This window comes from Polypterus senegalus, chromosome 12 (assembly GCF_016835505.1).
Source record: "Polypterus senegalus isolate Bchr_013 chromosome 12, ASM1683550v1, whole genome shotgun sequence".
Taxonomy (NCBI): Eukaryota; Metazoa; Chordata; class Cladistia; order Polypteriformes; family Polypteridae; genus Polypterus; species Polypterus senegalus.
Genome location: NC_053165.1, coordinates 108,765,301 through 108,783,336, shown reverse-complemented (window position 1 = coordinate 108,783,336; position 18,036 = coordinate 108,765,301). Strand labels below are relative to the sequence as shown.

General features: G+C 36.2%; 1 protein-coding gene across 2 annotated transcripts in view; it reads left to right on the top strand.

The window, feature by feature from the left end:
* The window catches only part of uacab (uveal autoantigen with coiled-coil domains and ankyrin repeats b), a 113,905-nt gene that overhangs the window by 65,269 nt on the left and 30,600 nt on the right, over positions 1-18,036 (top strand). The window contains exons 1-7 of one of the 2 annotated variants that reach the window (XM_039773228.1): positions 1,501-2,209; positions 2,912-3,042; positions 6,729-6,817; positions 7,597-7,661; positions 9,379-9,436; positions 9,734-9,804; positions 10,366-10,472. In XM_039773228.1, coding sequence (XP_039629162.1) covers positions 2,174-2,209; positions 2,912-3,042; positions 6,729-6,817; positions 7,597-7,661; positions 9,379-9,436; positions 9,734-9,804; positions 10,366-10,472 — 557 coding nt within the window. In that variant the 5' untranslated portion in view covers positions 1,501-2,173. Of the gene's footprint in view, positions 1-1,500; positions 2,210-2,911; positions 3,043-6,728; positions 6,818-7,596; positions 7,662-9,378; positions 9,437-9,733; positions 9,805-10,365; positions 10,473-18,036 lie in introns of those variants that run through there. The other variant, XM_039773227.1, reaches the window with a different exon arrangement.

Below are 18,036 nucleotides of genomic sequence, written 5' to 3'. Positions count from 1 at the left end.
TGTGCAGCAAGAGGAGAACCCCGAGCATAAAGACAAATCCTCAAAGGAATGGATTAAAAACATCTCTTAGAGAAGCATAGTCTGAGTCCTTATCTTAATCCAATTGAGGATTAGTATCTGGCCTTGAAAAATTACTGTTTTACTCACAATCCCCATATAGCCTGACAGAGCTTGAGCTGCTTTCCATAGAAAAAGGGGAGGGGGGTTCTGTGGAGTTGGAGGCTGTTATAGTTGCCCAAGTTGGATCTCCTAAACATTGACCTGAAGGGGGTGAATACTTGTGTCACCAATTAATTTGTTTTATATGTGTAATTAATTTAGACCATTTGCAAAGATCTCTGTTGGATGAGCTGGAACTGCCCCACACTTTGATCATACTAGGATAAAAATGTTTGAATATTTGCTTACATGTCAGATGACATTTATGTCTCTACAACTAATCTGTTTACAGCAATATGTAGAGTATTACCAAATGGCATAATATGCCGTAGTTAAAAATGATTTCTTAAACTGCATAACTTCTGCATCATCATGTTTTATTCAGTTGTAAAAAAAAAAATCTTAATCCACCCACCATAATATAGTGGGACAGCAATGTTTTGTTCTGTTAAAAATTAGGCAAAAAAAAATTTAGCTCAGGGAACTTTCTTTAGAACTAGGCACAAATTTATTTTTAATTTTTAAATAAGCATGTTAAGCCTCCTTAGTTACAGTTAAATTATTGTAATTTGCTAAATTAACGATATTGTGTGCATCTCGCTGCCCTGCTGACTTTTATTAATGAAGATCTGTCTTGCTACTTTTTCTACTATATCATGTTTCTTTATGCTGATGGTATATCAATTTTTAGAGTTCAGTTGTGATTATTCAAGCTCAATGAAAGCATTCTTCATATTGTATTAATTAGCACAGAATCTTGTCCAAAACTTGAAGTAAATTAATAACAATTCAATTCTTGAGGCTAAATTAATGCATAGGTGACAGTGTGTTTAATCTGTGTTTTTTTTTTTAAACACACAAATCTAGTTGGTGGCTTCCTTGAAATAGATTGTTTATTAATGCAGTCAGAGCTACTCTTTTTTTAGTTTTTTGGTCTGGAGTTTGCAAATTAAAACTGGCCCATGTGAAAGTGATAGCTTGAGTTACCAATTGTAAATCATTACGTGCATGGTTCTGCATGTTTTTACAGGATTGCTAACAGACTACTAGTCAGGCTGGCAACAGTTGTAAAATAAAACTCCACTGACACAGGCGGCAGGATTCTAAGTTTTTTTTGTCTCTAAATAAAACCTGACATCTTCCAATTTGAAATAGAAGCTTTGCAGTATGTTTACTGCTTAGGGTCTATGTGCTTCTGCCTGTAGACAGCTGATTGTAAAACACTGAAATTCTATCTGGGTGCTGTGCTCTGGGATTGCCATACACATTAATAGCTAGTAGTTTAAACATGGGCTGCCAGTGAAGCCAGAGATGTCAGCTAGTGGCTGCTCACATCGGACACCCTAATCCCTGTAGGTGAATATTTCTAGATGCTCCATACATTCCAGGGCCAGCAAGGTTCCTCCTTGGTCTCCAGCGCTGTGTGCTTGCTCATCAATAAGGCATGCCTAGAATGTATTATTAGACCTGCCTATCAATCAGTCATCAGTGGGAGGGTTGAAAGGTGGAAAAATAAAAAAAAGAACAAGAAAACAGAATGTCTGCATGATGTTTACTGGGATATTTTAGTTCAGACAGAGTCATAACTAAGAGTGTATTTAGCAGTTTTTGCCACTTTGTCTGATACTGGAGAAGATCAGAATGGATACTCTGTTAATTTAGCAGTGCTTCTGAAACAGGACGGCTTGAAGCAATGCTGTTACATTAGGAGGTGGAGTCCTCCTACCTGACCTCAGACCGTCCCACGAAGAGCTTACACTGTTCTGACTCTGAAAGAGAGCTGTTATTCTTTGAGGAGTGATGAAGCCTTTAAATTATTTTGGTTGGCAGAGTATACAAATGTCTGCCAGTCAGTTTAATAGGTGGGTGACATGGGAAATCACTGAAGTTGGACTGAAGTTTTAAGTTAACATTGTATGTTCCAGTTAAGAGCCTCCCGCTCTTTTATGTTAACTGCTTTGGCCAGTAAAACACATCAAAAGAAAGGAAGACGTCAGCTGGAGAAGACATCAGGATGAGTCGATGGCTTACTTGTGCCTCTATATATTTTGTAGGTATTTATATACAATGTTTTGAAATTTAGTTAGCTATTTATTATTTTTTTTTTGTTTCTGCCATTTAAATGCTGCACATGTTCATGTACTGTTACGCATTTGTCTTTTGAGATGTTTGGTTTTGTTTCACTTGGCAATCACATGCTCACTTTCTTGTGGACAAGATTTGTCCCACTTAAGCAGCATCTTTGTTTTTGTTTTTGTGTTTAAATATACTTTTGCTTTTTCTCCATAAAGAATGTAATATTAAGAGAAATTAATAAGATAATAATAATAGCAGGAATTTCTTTAATGAATTGTTGCCAAATGTTTCTGTATATGATTTCACATTAATTTATATACATTCAATAGGGAGAACAATTTTTTTAATACTGTATTTGTTTTGCAATCAGTTGGTACTAGCTGAAACAATTATATAATTAGTCACTTTCGTGTAAATTCTAGTAATCAATTGATTATTGATTTTGTAGTGCACTTTATGATCCCTGTTGAAAGAATAGAACCATTTTAACTAAACCTTCAGGTTTTTCTGTGTGCATGAATCTTAGTTTACTTAACCATAAAAATGCACCTATAATTTTGTGCTGCAGAGGTTTAGAGTGCTAACAGTTAAAGACAAAACAGTGTTTGAAATTAAACATTTTGCTAGGTCATTATATAGCTTTTTTTCTTTCCTTTTTACTTTTGCTCCTTTGTAGAATACCGACTGGAACAAGTATGATGACCGGCTGATGAAGGCAGTGGAGAGAGGGGAGGTGGACAAGGTTGCTGCTACACTTTCCAAGAAGGGAGTTATACCAACCAAGCTTGATGTTGAAGGACGATCTGCGTAAGTACCTCAGCTTGTTTGAAAGTAATAAACCTTTGTTCAGGTTTTTCACTGTTCAGTCAGCCTGTCCTACATTTCAGTTTTGTTTAAATTAAGCTATTCAATATTAGAACACAAGTAATAAGCACACTCCATTTATTCATTTTACTGCATTTAAATTATTTTTTTTAATTTTTAGATTTTGTTCAGATAAACTCGTTTTAAATTTGTGTGTATTCTGTTTCTTTTATTAGCTTGTAGTTTAGCTTGTAAATTGCTTCAAGATTTTCCTTTGTTTTCTACTAACAACTATATAGTAGAATAAGAAGTGACGCACGGACTGGTTTTTTGTGCTACCTCAGATCAGTGACTTTGGCTTTGCAAGAAGCATTCTGCAAACAAACTGGTCAGATGTGAAGCTACATGACAATAGTTTTGATATTTGTTTTAAGTAATACTATAGTTCATTCTTTTGGCCTTTGCAAAGAACTGCATCTTTCTGGTTGCTGCCTGGTTTAATTTTGTTCACAGATTTTTTTTTGGGGGGGGGCTGTACCGTATATGTTGTTCTGATCTTTCTATCTGTCTTTGCTGATTTTAATGCTTTGTAAATATAAATATATATTTGGCTAGGTAATTACTGTTTCTTTTTTAAAGTACAAAACAGCCATCAAAACAAAAACATTAAATCACTGCCAACTCTGTGTTTTGGAGAGTATATTTGTTTGACTGTTTGGCATCAACAATGTACGGCCTTTGTTTTAGGCCTGTAGTGGAATCAATAATTTAAATGCAATAACAAATTATAGTTTGAGCAGTGGTAATTCCAGAATCAGTGAATTGTAATTAAGCAGAGCTATCTTTAGTAGAAGTTATAAGTGAATGGTCTCAAAGGAACAGTCATATCTCCTTTTACATTTGGCAAAAATAGAATACGGTTGAGCAAACAAAAGATAAACCTACAGCTAGCTTCCTTTGTTATTCAAATGTTCTGAATGTTATTAAATATATATTAGCTGTTACTGTGAAACCAAGCACATTTAGTAAACCTTGTTATAATGGAATCTTTATCTGCAAATTATAGCATTGTATTTTTAATTATTAATGTAAATTTAGCTTTTCTGGTGTCTACATAGAAAGCATCATAGCCACAGAAGTTGTCCTGTAGTTACAGTAGGTGTACATTTATACGTCATTCATATATAGTCTAAATCACTGTGTTGACAGTATTTGCATTGAAATAAGCTTTATTTATTCATCCCCACATGCCTTAAAGAAAAATAAAAAAAAAACAACTAGCAGGTGTTGCTTGTGAAACTTTACTGACATGGTAAATGTATATTGGAAACCTGAATAACCTCTTTTATTTTTGTTTTTCTAAAACTCAGTTATCATTTATTCCTCTTTTGACAACGATATATGCATCAGGGACCTTCAGCTGTAAATGTATTTGCTTTATAAACACAGCTTAAGTCTTGCTTGAGTTTATTTTTTGAAAAATTTTACAATAAATACCATATACCACAGCCTGTATACAGTTGTGCTGGACATGGTGTATAATATTTAAATCGGCAATTGTTGGATTTTGTGATGTGGTATTTCTGCCATTCTTGTTGGTGTACCCAAATTAGAGCAGCAGAAAGGATTTACAGCTGAGTAAATAACCTTCTTGAATTTCCGGAAGCTGAGTGAGCTTTTTGCAGGTTGCCAAAAGACAGGGCCTATTACAGTCAATACGAATGTGCAGTTGTAATTCATGCATGTGAGAAAGAACATAGAATATTCTGCAAGGCATTGTGATTGCAATTTATAGATTCAAATTCTGTTTATTTTTATTTACTGTAATATGTGATTTATCGTTAGTTTCTTTTATCCATTTTTCAGTGAAACATGCTAGTAGTTAACCATTATTTTATTACTGTATGTGTGTATTTATTATTTATTTGATGTGGGCAGGCAACCTGTAAACAGACAAACTGACAAATCTAAAATGTTAGTTTTAATTTGTTTCTAAGGTATATAACACCTTATCTTGTCTTCACCCATTTTTTAATTAGACATTCTAAAAAGGGTATGTTCTATGCACAATTAATTCTGCATTTTATATCTTCAGCCATTTTAGGTGCTATAGAAAGGCCTTGTAGGTTTTACATTATATTTCAAAACAAAAGTATGTGCCCAATCGTCTATCTTGTTTTTTTCATTAAGAGTAGATCTCTTATGAAGTAACCATTTAATAAGATTCAGTTTTAATTTATTTTTGCTCAGGTACTGTTGTAATTTGTTCTGTTTCCTTGACTTCATTTTTCAGTATCCAATATTGTAGAATGCGTGTATCATGATGATGATGATAAAGTATCACCTGCCAAATTGTCTTACTACTTACTTCCATTAATTTGCTGATGTAATTGAGACCATGCACTTATAACTTCTACTAAAAGATAGCTCTACCTAAAGCCATGTAAGTTGGATTAAAGTAGCCCCTTTTTAACACTGTAAATGTTTTAGGAGGATATGTTTGAGGGCAGATTTTCATGTTTTAATTTACTGTGTGATGACATCATTATTTTAGTCATAAGATGATATGTGTGCCCTTTTGGTTTTAGCTGTTTTTTCATGTCTATTTTGGTGAATCTTTTCTAAGTCCACCTCACCCCGAAAATTCAGGTTTACACTCAACTGCAAATATAAGTGATATCTAAAAGAGAAACTAATTGAGTGGAATGGTGGCATGATGGCTCTGTGGCAAAGAATCAGTGCTGGTATCTGGAAGGTTGCCAGTTCAAATTACTACCAGGCCTTTAACCTGAAAATTGCTCCATGGGCACTGCACAATGGCTGACCCTGCACTCTGACCCCCCCAAGTGTCATGCAGAAAGACAATTTCCCCTCAGGGATTAATAAAGTACATCATCATAAACGTGCTTTTAAATCCCAACCTTTTTAGTACACATTTATTTTGTTTAATGTTCATTTTTCCCTGTTCATAAAATAATTTTCATATACACTGAAACAAATATATATTCTTTAAGAAGCAATGGCTTATTTAGAGAGGATCCACAGCCTAAATGTTGATAGACAGTAAACAAACATGAAGGTTAGATCTTCTTGCTGTCTAAGATTATGCTCATAGTGCTAGAAGAAACTTCTAAAATACTAATAATGATGCATGTTCTAATATCCAGAGCCTTTCTTTTGTCAAGCATGGGAAATGCTTAGGAAATGTGTTATATAAACAGTGTAGGCAGTGGTTCTTTGAATTCAGCAGGAATGTTGTTTACCTATTTGGCATGATAAAAATTTGTGGCAGAAAGGCCAAAAAAAGAGGAGCCCATAGCATTGTCTGAAGTATGGTAAGTCATCTGTGTTTTTTTGTCTTTTTTTCTGTATGCAGCAACATGGCTTCTTTTATAGGTATTGCTAACAGAAACTAAAATTTTATAATAGGATTATGATGCATTGCCTGTGAGTTTTTGAACCCTGGCTGTAATCCTTCTTCTTTGCCCGAGTGTGTATGTACATGAAATTATTAGTCATCTCCTTGAGTAAACCATTGCTTAAGCTGTAGAATTCTCCAGCTGTGCTGTACTGTATACAGATTTCTTTTATTAAACTGCCTGTACCTTTCCATTTTGTAAAACCTTTGGGGTCTGGAGCATTTTGCTTTTATGATATTCAGCTGCAAAGATATTTTTTTGTCATTGCAGGTTCCACTTAGCAGCCGGTCGTGGAAATCTGGATTGCTTAAATGTCCTACTGAATCATCAAGTGGATATTACAGCAGCCGATGCCACTGGTATGTGACAGTGGTTGTGTACTATATTGAGAATGATAAGTTGAGCAGCAGTAGAAACATCAACGCTAGTTATTTTTTGATCGATGCCTTTTAAGATTAGCCTTCTTAATTACTGTAATGTTCTTTGTTTACCTCATCCTTGCCTTAAAGTGAAACACCAATGATATTTATGGGCCACTTGTTTTATAGATAAAAGCAATAGTTGACTTAGAGTGGCAGACTTTGCCAGACGTTTCTTTGTTTATCTCTGTCTGTTTCACTAAAGCACAAAAGAATACTTTATCTTTTTTGGCTAAATGTAAATTTCTTACAATATGACAGGTCTGGAGATCTTTTTCATTTTTGCAGTATATATATTTATTTATTTATATATATTATTTATTTACTTATTTATATGTGTATGTATATAATGAAATCGGATCGTCTTAACTTTGAGTTGAGGTTTACATTCCTTTTAAATCATAGCTTTCTGACCGGCCTTGACTTCACTCAGTGTGGGTTGTTTTGTTTGACATGAACATGGGGTTTCATTGTTTATTTGTTTACCACGATTTTAGTAGCTGTATTTGGAAATGGCAGTTAAATGAATAGTATCTCTGAAGCATTGGTTCCCTTAGGGTCATTGTGGTTTTTTTATTATATAACAAAATATTTAAAAAATAATAATTTTAGCAGATGTAGTCCTGCTACGGTAAAGGGATTTTTTGCATAAACAACAACAAATAGATGTTCTTTGTCAATACTGATTCTTTTAAAAAATATTTTTAAATCTTTTCTAGGAAAAAATGCTCTTCATTTGGCCGCAAGAAATGGACAGTCTCTTTGTGTGCAAAAACTACTTCAGGTAAGGACATGATTATAACATAGGACCAGTTTTCCTTGTAATGACCAGGTTGGCATGGGCAAAAATTTTTCAGTTACATTTTCCAGTGAGCAATACTTATGCAATTTAAGTACTTTAAAATGGAATGACGAGAAATGTCAAAAAGAATTTAATAGGTATAAAGCAGGATTTTTCTACTAAAAATAAAAGATGTTGCTTTATATCAGTAATACATAAAACAGGTCTAAGGAAATATCTGTTTCACAAAAATGTATTGGCTTCAGAATCTTAAAGCATAGTTAACCGCATCATCATATTCTGGACTGGCAGAAATGATTACCAGACAGAAATTAATTTTCTGCTTTTGTAAATAAGGTTTTACATCTATTTATTCATTCATTGTTGAATCCATAAAATCCCTCAGAGCCTAAGCTAAATATGTCAGGCACAAGTTAGAAATCAGGATGAGCTATAAAAATGTTATTTCTTAGAACAGCATTAATGCAATACAAAAAAAAGCATTTAGCCACCTTTGAAAAATCTAGCATTAGAGAGAAGGGATTAAAAAAAAAAAAAAAAAGTTCAGGCATTAGCATATTTTATCACCAGTAAAACAGACAGGCTCCTGCTTCTTAAACCCGAGATCTCCAATCAAATGAGGCTTTTTGTAAGAACTTTAAGCATACAACAGCGTTAGGAAAAGCTAGAATTCTTTGTCATTAAACAAATGAAACATAGCTGCCATATTTATGGTTTTCCATTTGCTATTATATTTGCTTTAAAATCACCATTTTATAGACACCTTTTAATTTTTAAATGTGCATTTTAGTTACCTTGAGCTCTGCCAACAAGTAGTTTTGAACACAATCTTCGTCTTGCATGGCTACTGATTTGTCAAATAATGGCTAAAATGATAGAGCTAAATGAAAAATATATGTTAAGGTTTCCTTTATTACATTTTTGCTTTTAGTTTATAGGGAGGGAAACAGAAAATGAATTTATTCATTGGCTGTCTGTTTCTGCCCACAGCACTTAAATGGTATCCAGCATTCTCTGTTGTAGAGAATTGTCTTGTCAGTGTGCACAGTTCATGCTAATTTTGAAGCTGTTTTTCATGGCTGAATTTGGTGTTTACTATCCTTGCAAGGAAATGCTTATCCAGTCATTCATACTAAGCTGAAGACAAGACAACTGTGTAGATGCTTCTTTGTTAGAGAGTGCACTTTCATGGTCGTTTGATGGTTGTCATATTTATATAATGTTTGCCCAAGTACTGTTTTAATTTTTTTTCCCCTCCTTTTTCCTGCTCTGATAGACATACTTTTGTTCTGGCTGTTCTCAAATGGCTTTTGTTAACTTTTTCCTTTCAATTCCAGAGAAGCTCCTAATTTTATTTGTAATTAGAATGGGTAGAGTATTGTTTTAAGGATAAATATGAAACATTATTCAATTCAGTTAAGTTTTTGCTGGACCTTAAAGCCACAAAGAAATGACCAACTGATGCAGAAAACCTAAGCAAAGCAATAAAAGTGAATGTATATAGGTAACAGTATTATTAACAATAAGTATGGTGTAAACGTGAAGCTTGGATCACAAAATTATAAATAACAATAAAATTATATGAATAACTGTGCTACAGACAGTAACATTGAACCAAATTGCATGAAATGTGAATTGGATTTAGGATTAGGTTTTCTTGTATTTTCACGGCTATTTATTTCATTCTCATATCCTGCAGCATAACTGTCCTGTGGGTAATATGGACCTGCAAGGAAGAACAGCATTACACGATGCGGGTAACAATGAGTTTTTTTTCTGGACCCAGTATCCTAGAGTTAAAATAAGACCAAAACAACCTTTTTCTTTTTTTCTTTAGTATCTCCTTTTTTCTGTATTTAATTTGTAATTGTATATTAGAAAAGAGAAAATCAACAGGCATTAAAGCTTTGCAAAATTTAGTGGCAAGTATTTGTAAAGAGTGTAAGTTAGAAATTTTGTTTGAAATTTTTTTTTTTATTATTTCCTAATGGGCAATTGGATTATTAATGTTGTAGGTTATGCTTTTGATGAAGTAATTCTTGGCATCTGTTCAGTTATTGCAGATTGTTGCTCAAGTGTGAAGCTTCTGTGTGATGCTGGAGCATCTGTAAATGTCAAGGATTGGGTAAGTGTATTTTCTACCACTCCCTCCCCCAATGTTAATCTTGTGCCAGATTAAGCAATTCTTTTGTAAACTGTATGCATATTTTAATCTCTGAGATATTTTTAATATATATCCATCCATTTTCTAACCCGCTGAATCCAAATACAGGGTCACGGGGGTCTGCTGGAGCCAATCCCAGCCAGCACAGGGCACAAGGCAGGAACCAATCCTGGGCAGGGTGCCAACCCACCGCAGGACACACACAAACACACACTAGGGCCAATTTAGAATCGCCAATTCACCTAACCTGCATGTCTTTGGATTGTGGGAGGAAACCGGAGCGCCCGGAGGAAACCCACGCAGACACGGGGAGAATATGCAAACTCCACGCAGGGAGGACCCGGGAAGCGAACCTGGGTCTCCTAACTGCGAGGCAGCAGCGCTACCACTGCGCCACCGTGCCGCCCCATTTTTAATAAATATATATATTTATTTAACTAAATTCTGATATTTTTTCAAGATTTGTGGATCAGAATCTCTACTAGCTTTCATGTTAATTTGTGGTATGTCCCTATTGTGCAGGATGGAAGAACTCCGCTGATGCTAGCTACGCAAATGTGCCACCCAAGGATCTGTGAACTGTTGCTTGAGCGGGGGGCTGAGGTGAATGCCAAAGATAAGCAAAACAAGTAGGTCAAAACTTCATGTTATATATTACTAATGAATGGTTTCCTTATATAATTGGTAGCACACATGTTCAGGAAAAGATGTTTTCTTTGTGTAAAATTTCTATTCTGTGTGAATTATGTTTATGTGCAAAGTGCCTTATGTGAAGTGCTCACTTCTTCTCCATCTATCTTTATAAACAAACTAAAATAACTGTGATCATATGTTAGGTAACAGATCACTGGCCATCCTGAGGTGTGTTCATTAACCCCCTCTCCCAAATGTTGCTCACATTGCTTTTTAACACTAGAATCCCTGAAGCCCAAGAAAAAAAGTTGTAATGCTGGACCACCTTTAATTCTCTAGTACCTTTTCATCAGTGTCTTTGTTTTGCAAATGTGTCAATCAGCACAAGCAGTAAGCAGCCTGCTATCCCATCCCCCACTGAGGCAGCTGAAGTCAAGTCAGGTGCAAAATTCTCAGAGCTGAAGTCTCTATTTGGGAGATAGGTGTCTGGAGTTGTATAGGGTAATATATCGCTATATGGAATACCCACATTTCATGTGTATTCCATGTTGACAGCAACCTTTGTAAATGTAGAAGGACAGGAAATGTGAGGCAAGAAATGTGGAACACATAACTAAAGCAAACTTTTTAAATGTTATAGTAATGTATTGTAATGTATATAGTAATACAGTAATGTATTGTAATGTATATGTTATAATATATAATACTATATATTCTAATATATAGTAATGTTATAGTAATGTCTACTATAATATAATAAAACCCAGCCACAGGGGATGCAAAAACCAGCGTGTTTCTTTGCGCCGGTCCTAAGTCCGGATAAATGGGGAGGGTTACACCAGTAGTGGTAACTGCTGCCTCATAATAAAGATGGTTGCGGGTTCAAAAAATTGACAACAGGTGTTACAGACTAAAATCAAATGTATGTTTTTATTGTATAATCTATACTAATAAAAGGCAAAGCCCTCACTGACTGACTGACTCACTGACTCACTCATCACTAATTCTCCAACTTCCCGTGTAGGTAGAAGGCTGAAATTTGGCAGGCTCATTCCTTACAGCTTACTTAAAAAAGTTAATGGTCATAACTGGAAGCTATTTTTCTACATATACTGTAATGGAGTTGAGCTTGAAAGCCGTGGGGGGCGGAGTTTCATGTGACATCATCACGCCTCCCACGTAATCACGTGAACTGACTGTCAACGCAGTACATAGAAAACCAGGAAGAGCTCCAAAAAGCGCTGAAGAAAACATGCATTATATAATTCAGAAGGCAGCGAAACAATAAGAAGCGAGCGAGTGACATATACAACCATATTCATTAGTGCTGCTACTTCGGAAACAAAGCACGGTGTAAACCTAAAGTTTAAATTAAGTTCATAGACAGGCTGCCGCTGGCGTTTGTCATGCCCACGGGTAATCACGGGATACAAGTTTAATGAGAAGACGTAGGATATAAACAAGAGTTTTGATCACTTTGTAACTAAGTTAAAACTGCAGATGAGGGGCTGTGCTTATGCAAATTCAGAGACTGTGTTTGTGGGGGATTGACAGTTAAGGCGGGTGGGGGAGTCACGTCATCATCTCCCCTCCCATTCACCTCATTTCGCTCTGAGCTGCGCTCTGCAGCTAACGCAGTGTTACGACTTTGTGACGCTGCCACCAAATACTCACAGAAAAATCCACAAGTTAATACACACGCTGTGTCTAGAGTTTCTCCACACTGAATCTTCCAGGCACTACTTACAAAAGGTTACATTGTCAATTGTGTTATTTTTAAAATGTTTCCTTTTCTTAGCACAAGCACAGCTGAGAAGCTTCGATGCATGTGCTCCATAACATGTTAAAAAATCACGCATTTAATCACAAGCAAAGGGGAACTTCTGTCAATGCATGATTTCCTGGTACACCGATTACATTGATCAGCGCTTCCCGATTCATTTTACCCTCGCACCCCCTTGGTTTGAGAAGAAGTATGAAAAAATATGAGGTTAACACAGAAAAACAGATCACCAATTGAAGCTTTATGAATAATCAATTCGCCATCAATAATTGTTTTGGTAAAGCCATACTCCGTGTAATCCTCCTTCCATTTTATAATTTTTCCGCCACTAGCCATGATTAAATGAGCGGTAAAAAGTAAGAGCGAGCGAGGTGATTTATTCAGGCAGGCAGGCGACAGCTCAATAGCTCGAATCTGGATATAAGTAGCTTCTATTTAGTCGCCAGAAATATCTTTGTTAGGAATGGAAGTTGAATTTAGTCTTTAAATTTCTATGGTAAAGAAAAAGTTATGCAATGATGACCAAATTTAACTATATAAAGTCAAAACCTGTATATATAAAGTCACTGTCGGAATAAATAAAGTCAAAACTTGAATATATAAAGTCAGCGTCGGTATATATAAAGTCAAAACTTAAATATATAAATATATATATAAACTTTATATATTCCAGCGATGACTTTATATATTCTGACTTCAAATTTATATATTTATCAATTTATTTGCCTGTTTGGCACCCCATAGTGTGTGTGTGTGTGTGTGTGTATATATATATATTGTTTTGTCACTGTTGTGAGTGATGAGTGTTGTTGTCATATATATATATATATATATATATATATATATATATATATATATATATATATATATATATATATATATACACATATACATATCTATACATATACACATATATACATACATATATATATCTACATATATATATATATATACTGTACATACACACACACATATATAAACATATATACATATACATACATATCTACATATATACACACAGCTATTTCGTATCAGTGCAATACGCTGCTTTTAAAACGGATAACTCCGCTCTTACGTGCAAGTCTGCATGGATATTATGAACTATCAGTATTTGTTCAAGTTCTATTTAAATTTTAAATAGAACAAATTTTTATTTAGTCGACAGAAATATCTTTGGTAGGAATGGTAAAAACAGACAGGAATATTATTCCTGAATAAATCAACTCAAACCTTAAATAACTTATAATATTTTGCTCTCCATAAAAATATATCCTGTCTAAATTATACAAGTTAGAAATAAAGTAAACATTAAAAGAACAAACATTCAAATTTCTTTACTCTTATGTAATTTTATATAAAAATAAACTTAGATTTTAAATATCCCAAAAGATTTTGCTCTCCATAAAAATATATCCTGTCAAAATTATACAAATTCAAATATGAACATGCTGCATAACAAAACCTGGAAATATAAATAAAATGTGTTCCTTTCAGCAATAACAAATCAAATCATTCAGTTGTCTTTGCTCATATGTCATTTTAGAGCTGGACGCCTGGCATCTTTTTGGCAACAAATTCGTTTATGTTTGGTGTGAGGTTCTGTGTTGTGGAGATTCTCAGGATGGATTGCAGGTGCTCATCAGTGAGGCGACTCCTGTGTGCTGTTTTGTTAGTCTTTATCACTGAGAAGAGCTTCTCACACAGATATGTGCTACCAAACATGCACAAGGTTCGAGCCGCATGTAGACGGACTTTTTTTTGTTCTTCAAAGTCACCAAAGCGCCGTGCAAACTCAGTGCGCTCCGTTTATCAGCAAAGTGCGTATTTGGGAACACCGTAGTGACGACTTGGTTCAAGATTACTTGGCAACAGGGAAAGTAGGGCAAGTTGCACTGGTGCATTTGTGTCTCCCATAAAAGTAGCTTCACTTGAAATCACTTCACAGCTGAAGCGCTGCATTATGGGATCTGTAGTTTATTGTGGTACCAGCGCTTCATATACCGGGCCATTAATAACAATAATACAGTATATAAAATGATCTCGCGGGCGGATATAATTACACGCTGGGTCGGATGTGGCCCGTGGCCCTTGAGTTTGACAAATATGGACTAAATAGAACTTGAAAAGATATATTTTTTGAAATGTGATCGCGCAATTCAGATAGAGTTGACGCACTACAGCCTGCATCTTCCCCTCGCTCTTACTTTTTTACCGTTCATCTAATGAATACACTGAGTATGGCTTTATTCGCCATCAATGATTGTTTTGGTAAAGTATCCATTATTCGAATATGTAGATCGGGATATATATATACATATATATATATACCCGCGTATCGCAGCGGAGAAGTAGTGTGTTAAAAAGCTAGAAAAAGAAAAGGGAACATTTTAAAAATAACGTAACATGACTGTCAATATACAGTATTTGTTTTGTGAGTGTTACTGAGTGTTGCTGTCATCAAGGATTTGATTATCATTATTTCTTTCAATCAGGCTCGTATTTGTAGGATGTGCTGTGTTCAAGTTACATTCCGTGTTTGTCAATCGTTGTAAAGATGACAGGTTTCTTTCATCGATTCGTTTCTTACTGCATCAATAAACAGCTCGTCTTTTTCTTTATCTGAGACCTGACACACTGCATGCACGGGTTTTTTTTACACTGTCTTCCTTTAGCGGGACATTGACTTTTCCACCGTGTGCTTTGTTTCCGCAGTAGCTGGATTTATGAATATGCTTATCAGGCGCTTCATATTTTTGCTGCCTTTTCAATTGTGTAATTCGGTTTTGTTCAGCTCTTTAGAACTGTTGCCTTTTATCTGTGCACTGCGTCAGTTCACGTGAGCCGCTTCGGTGTACATGCATCGAAGGTTCCCAGCTGTGCTGGTGCCATCTCGTGCTATGTCCGTGGCTGTATTTAATGTTACCTTAGTCCTGGCACTTAAAACTTTCTCTCGCAGTTTCGCTGAGTTTGTGTCAAACACCACCCTGACCATCTCATCTTCCTCTCCATAAACACAGTCCTTCACCCGTGAATATTTACCCGTGGCAGTTTGCTATTGGATTGCCGCTGACAGACGGCCTTATATGGGCAGGCACTAAATTACAAACGCCAGCGGCAGCCTGTCTATGAACTTAATTTAAAGTGTAGGATTACATCGTGCTTTGTTTCAGTAGCAGAACTCATGAATATGGTTGTATATGTCACTCGCTCGCTTCTTATTGTTTCGTTGCCTTCTCAATTATATAATGCATGTTTTCTTCAGCGCTTTTTTGTGGTCTTCCTGGTTTTCTATGTACTGCGTGATTACGTGGGAGGCGTGATGATGTCACACGAAACTCCGCCCCAAGGCGTTGAAGCTCATCTCCATTACAGTAAATGGAGAAAACTGCTTCCAGTTATGACCATTACGCGTAGAATTTCGATATAAAACCTGCCCAACTTTTGTAAGGAAGCTGTAAGGAATGAACCTGCCAAATTTCAGCCTTCCACCCACACGGGAAGTTGGAGAATTAGTGATGAGTGAGTGAGTGAGTGAGTGAGTGAGTGAGGGCTTTGCCTTTTATTAGTATAGATATATATATATATATAGATGTTGTCATATCTATATCTATATATCTATAACACACATATCAAAGACAAAACAATTACATTAACAATCATGTTATGTTATTTTTAAAATTTTTCCTTTTCTTTTTCATAACTTCTTAACACACTACTTCTCCGCTGCGAAGCGCGGGTATTCTGCTACTCTATACTAATAAAAGGCAAAGCCCTCACTGACTGACCCACTCACTGACTCATCACTAATTCTCCAACTTCCCGTGTAGGTGGAAGGCTGAAATTTGGCAGGCTCATTCCTTACAGCTTACTTAAAAAAGTTAAGCAGGTTTCATTTCGAAATTCTACGCGTAACGGTCATAACTGGAACCTACTTTCGTCCATATATACAGTTCTAGCCTGCAGCTCGGTCGCCATGTGAGGCGGAGTTGCTTCCTCCATCATCACGCCTCCCATGTAATTGAGTGCCTGCCCATATAAGGTAAATATTCGCGGGTGAAGGACTGTGCTTAGCATATTCATAAGTGCAGCTACTGTGGAAACCCTCTGACGCTGAACAAGCCTTTGTACACATATCAATAGGAAAGCAAAGTGTAAAGCTTAAGTTTAAATTACGTTCATAGCCACGCTGCCACTAAATATTCGCAGGCAAATACACAACTTAATACCGGGAATGCCTGTTAAACATCTTAGATTCACGAGTACTAATTTGGGTAGTGATCACTTCGATGAATGAAACCTGTTCAAAAAGCGCATTACACAATTGAGAAGGCAGCAAAAGAATATGAAGCGAGTGACGCATACAAGCATATTCATAAGTGCAGCTACTTCGGAAACAAAGTACGGTGTAAACCTAAAGTTTAAATTAATTTCATTGACGGGCTGTCGCTGGCGTTTGTCATGCCTGCGACGAATACGATATTCGCGAGATACAAGTTTGATGAGAAGGCGCAGGGTATAAACGAGACTTTTGATCACTTTGTAACAGAGTTAAAATTGCTGGTGAAGTACTGTGCTTATGCAAACGAATAGGAAGGCAGGGTGTAAAGCTTAACTTTAAATTAGGTTTATAGACCAGTTGCTGCTGGCGTTTGTCATGCCCAAGGCGAATACGATATTCACGAGATACAACTTTTAAGTGCCGGGTCTGAGCTAACATTAAATAAAGCCGTGGACATCGCAAGATCGCACGAGATAGCACAAGCACAGCTGAGAAGCTTCGATGCATGAACTCTGAGCGGCTCACGTGAACTGACTTTGCAGGAGTTCATAGACACGCTACCGCTAAATATTCGCAGGCAAATCCACAACTTAATACCGGGAATGCCTGTTAAACATCTTAGATTCACTGTTTTGTTACGGGAAAATGGTTCAAGGGATTAGAACATAAGTAGGCAAAGAATCAGAGAGAAGAGGTCCAATACTTCTATTTTGTTTACTTAATCAATTATAACATTTAAATACATATGAATGGGTTATAGAAATAAAGAGACAAACTTATACTTACAATAACATACATACATACAGTAACATACATCAAAAGACCCAGAGCCATCATCCCAGACCAGTAGACTGAGGGGGCCCGCTTGTCAGTCTTGTCAAAGGACCAACCCTTTTAGCCTTTCATTTACCGGGCGGTGCGCGCTGTCCCCACGGTTGAGCCTCCAAAGAAACTGAGGGCGGAACCCTCCCTTATATACTAATTGAGCGTCCTTGCCCAAAGCGGCTTACGTGTAAGCAGTGTATACAGAAGTGATTAGTTTCAGCACACACACCTTTCCACGGACGCGTGTTGTTTTGCACTTGGTCCTGATGATGACGACACCTGGTACCAGGAGGCACACAAAAATAAGAATTGCGCAGTGAAGCCCCTTGAAGTGAAAAACAAGTCAGCATGACCCTCTGGCAATATTCCCAGTACTTTTCCTTCTTGAAGCTGGTTTTTGCGCTGAGCGACCAACACCCATCTGCTCTCTTGATCCCCCCCCCCTCTCTTTAGAAAAATCCTTCCATTACATTCGGCCCCTCGCTCAGCGCAAACCCAGCGCTCTTGCCCTTCTTGTTCTGATTGCAATTTTTCGTAAAGCACAAAATACATAACAGTTAAATATAGTCATTAAAGCAATAATAATAACACAATTGTCCATAATAAATGCTTTTTCTTCGCTTGGCGAAATATTTTTCCAGTGAAATTACAATTTTTCTTCAACCCAGGTACT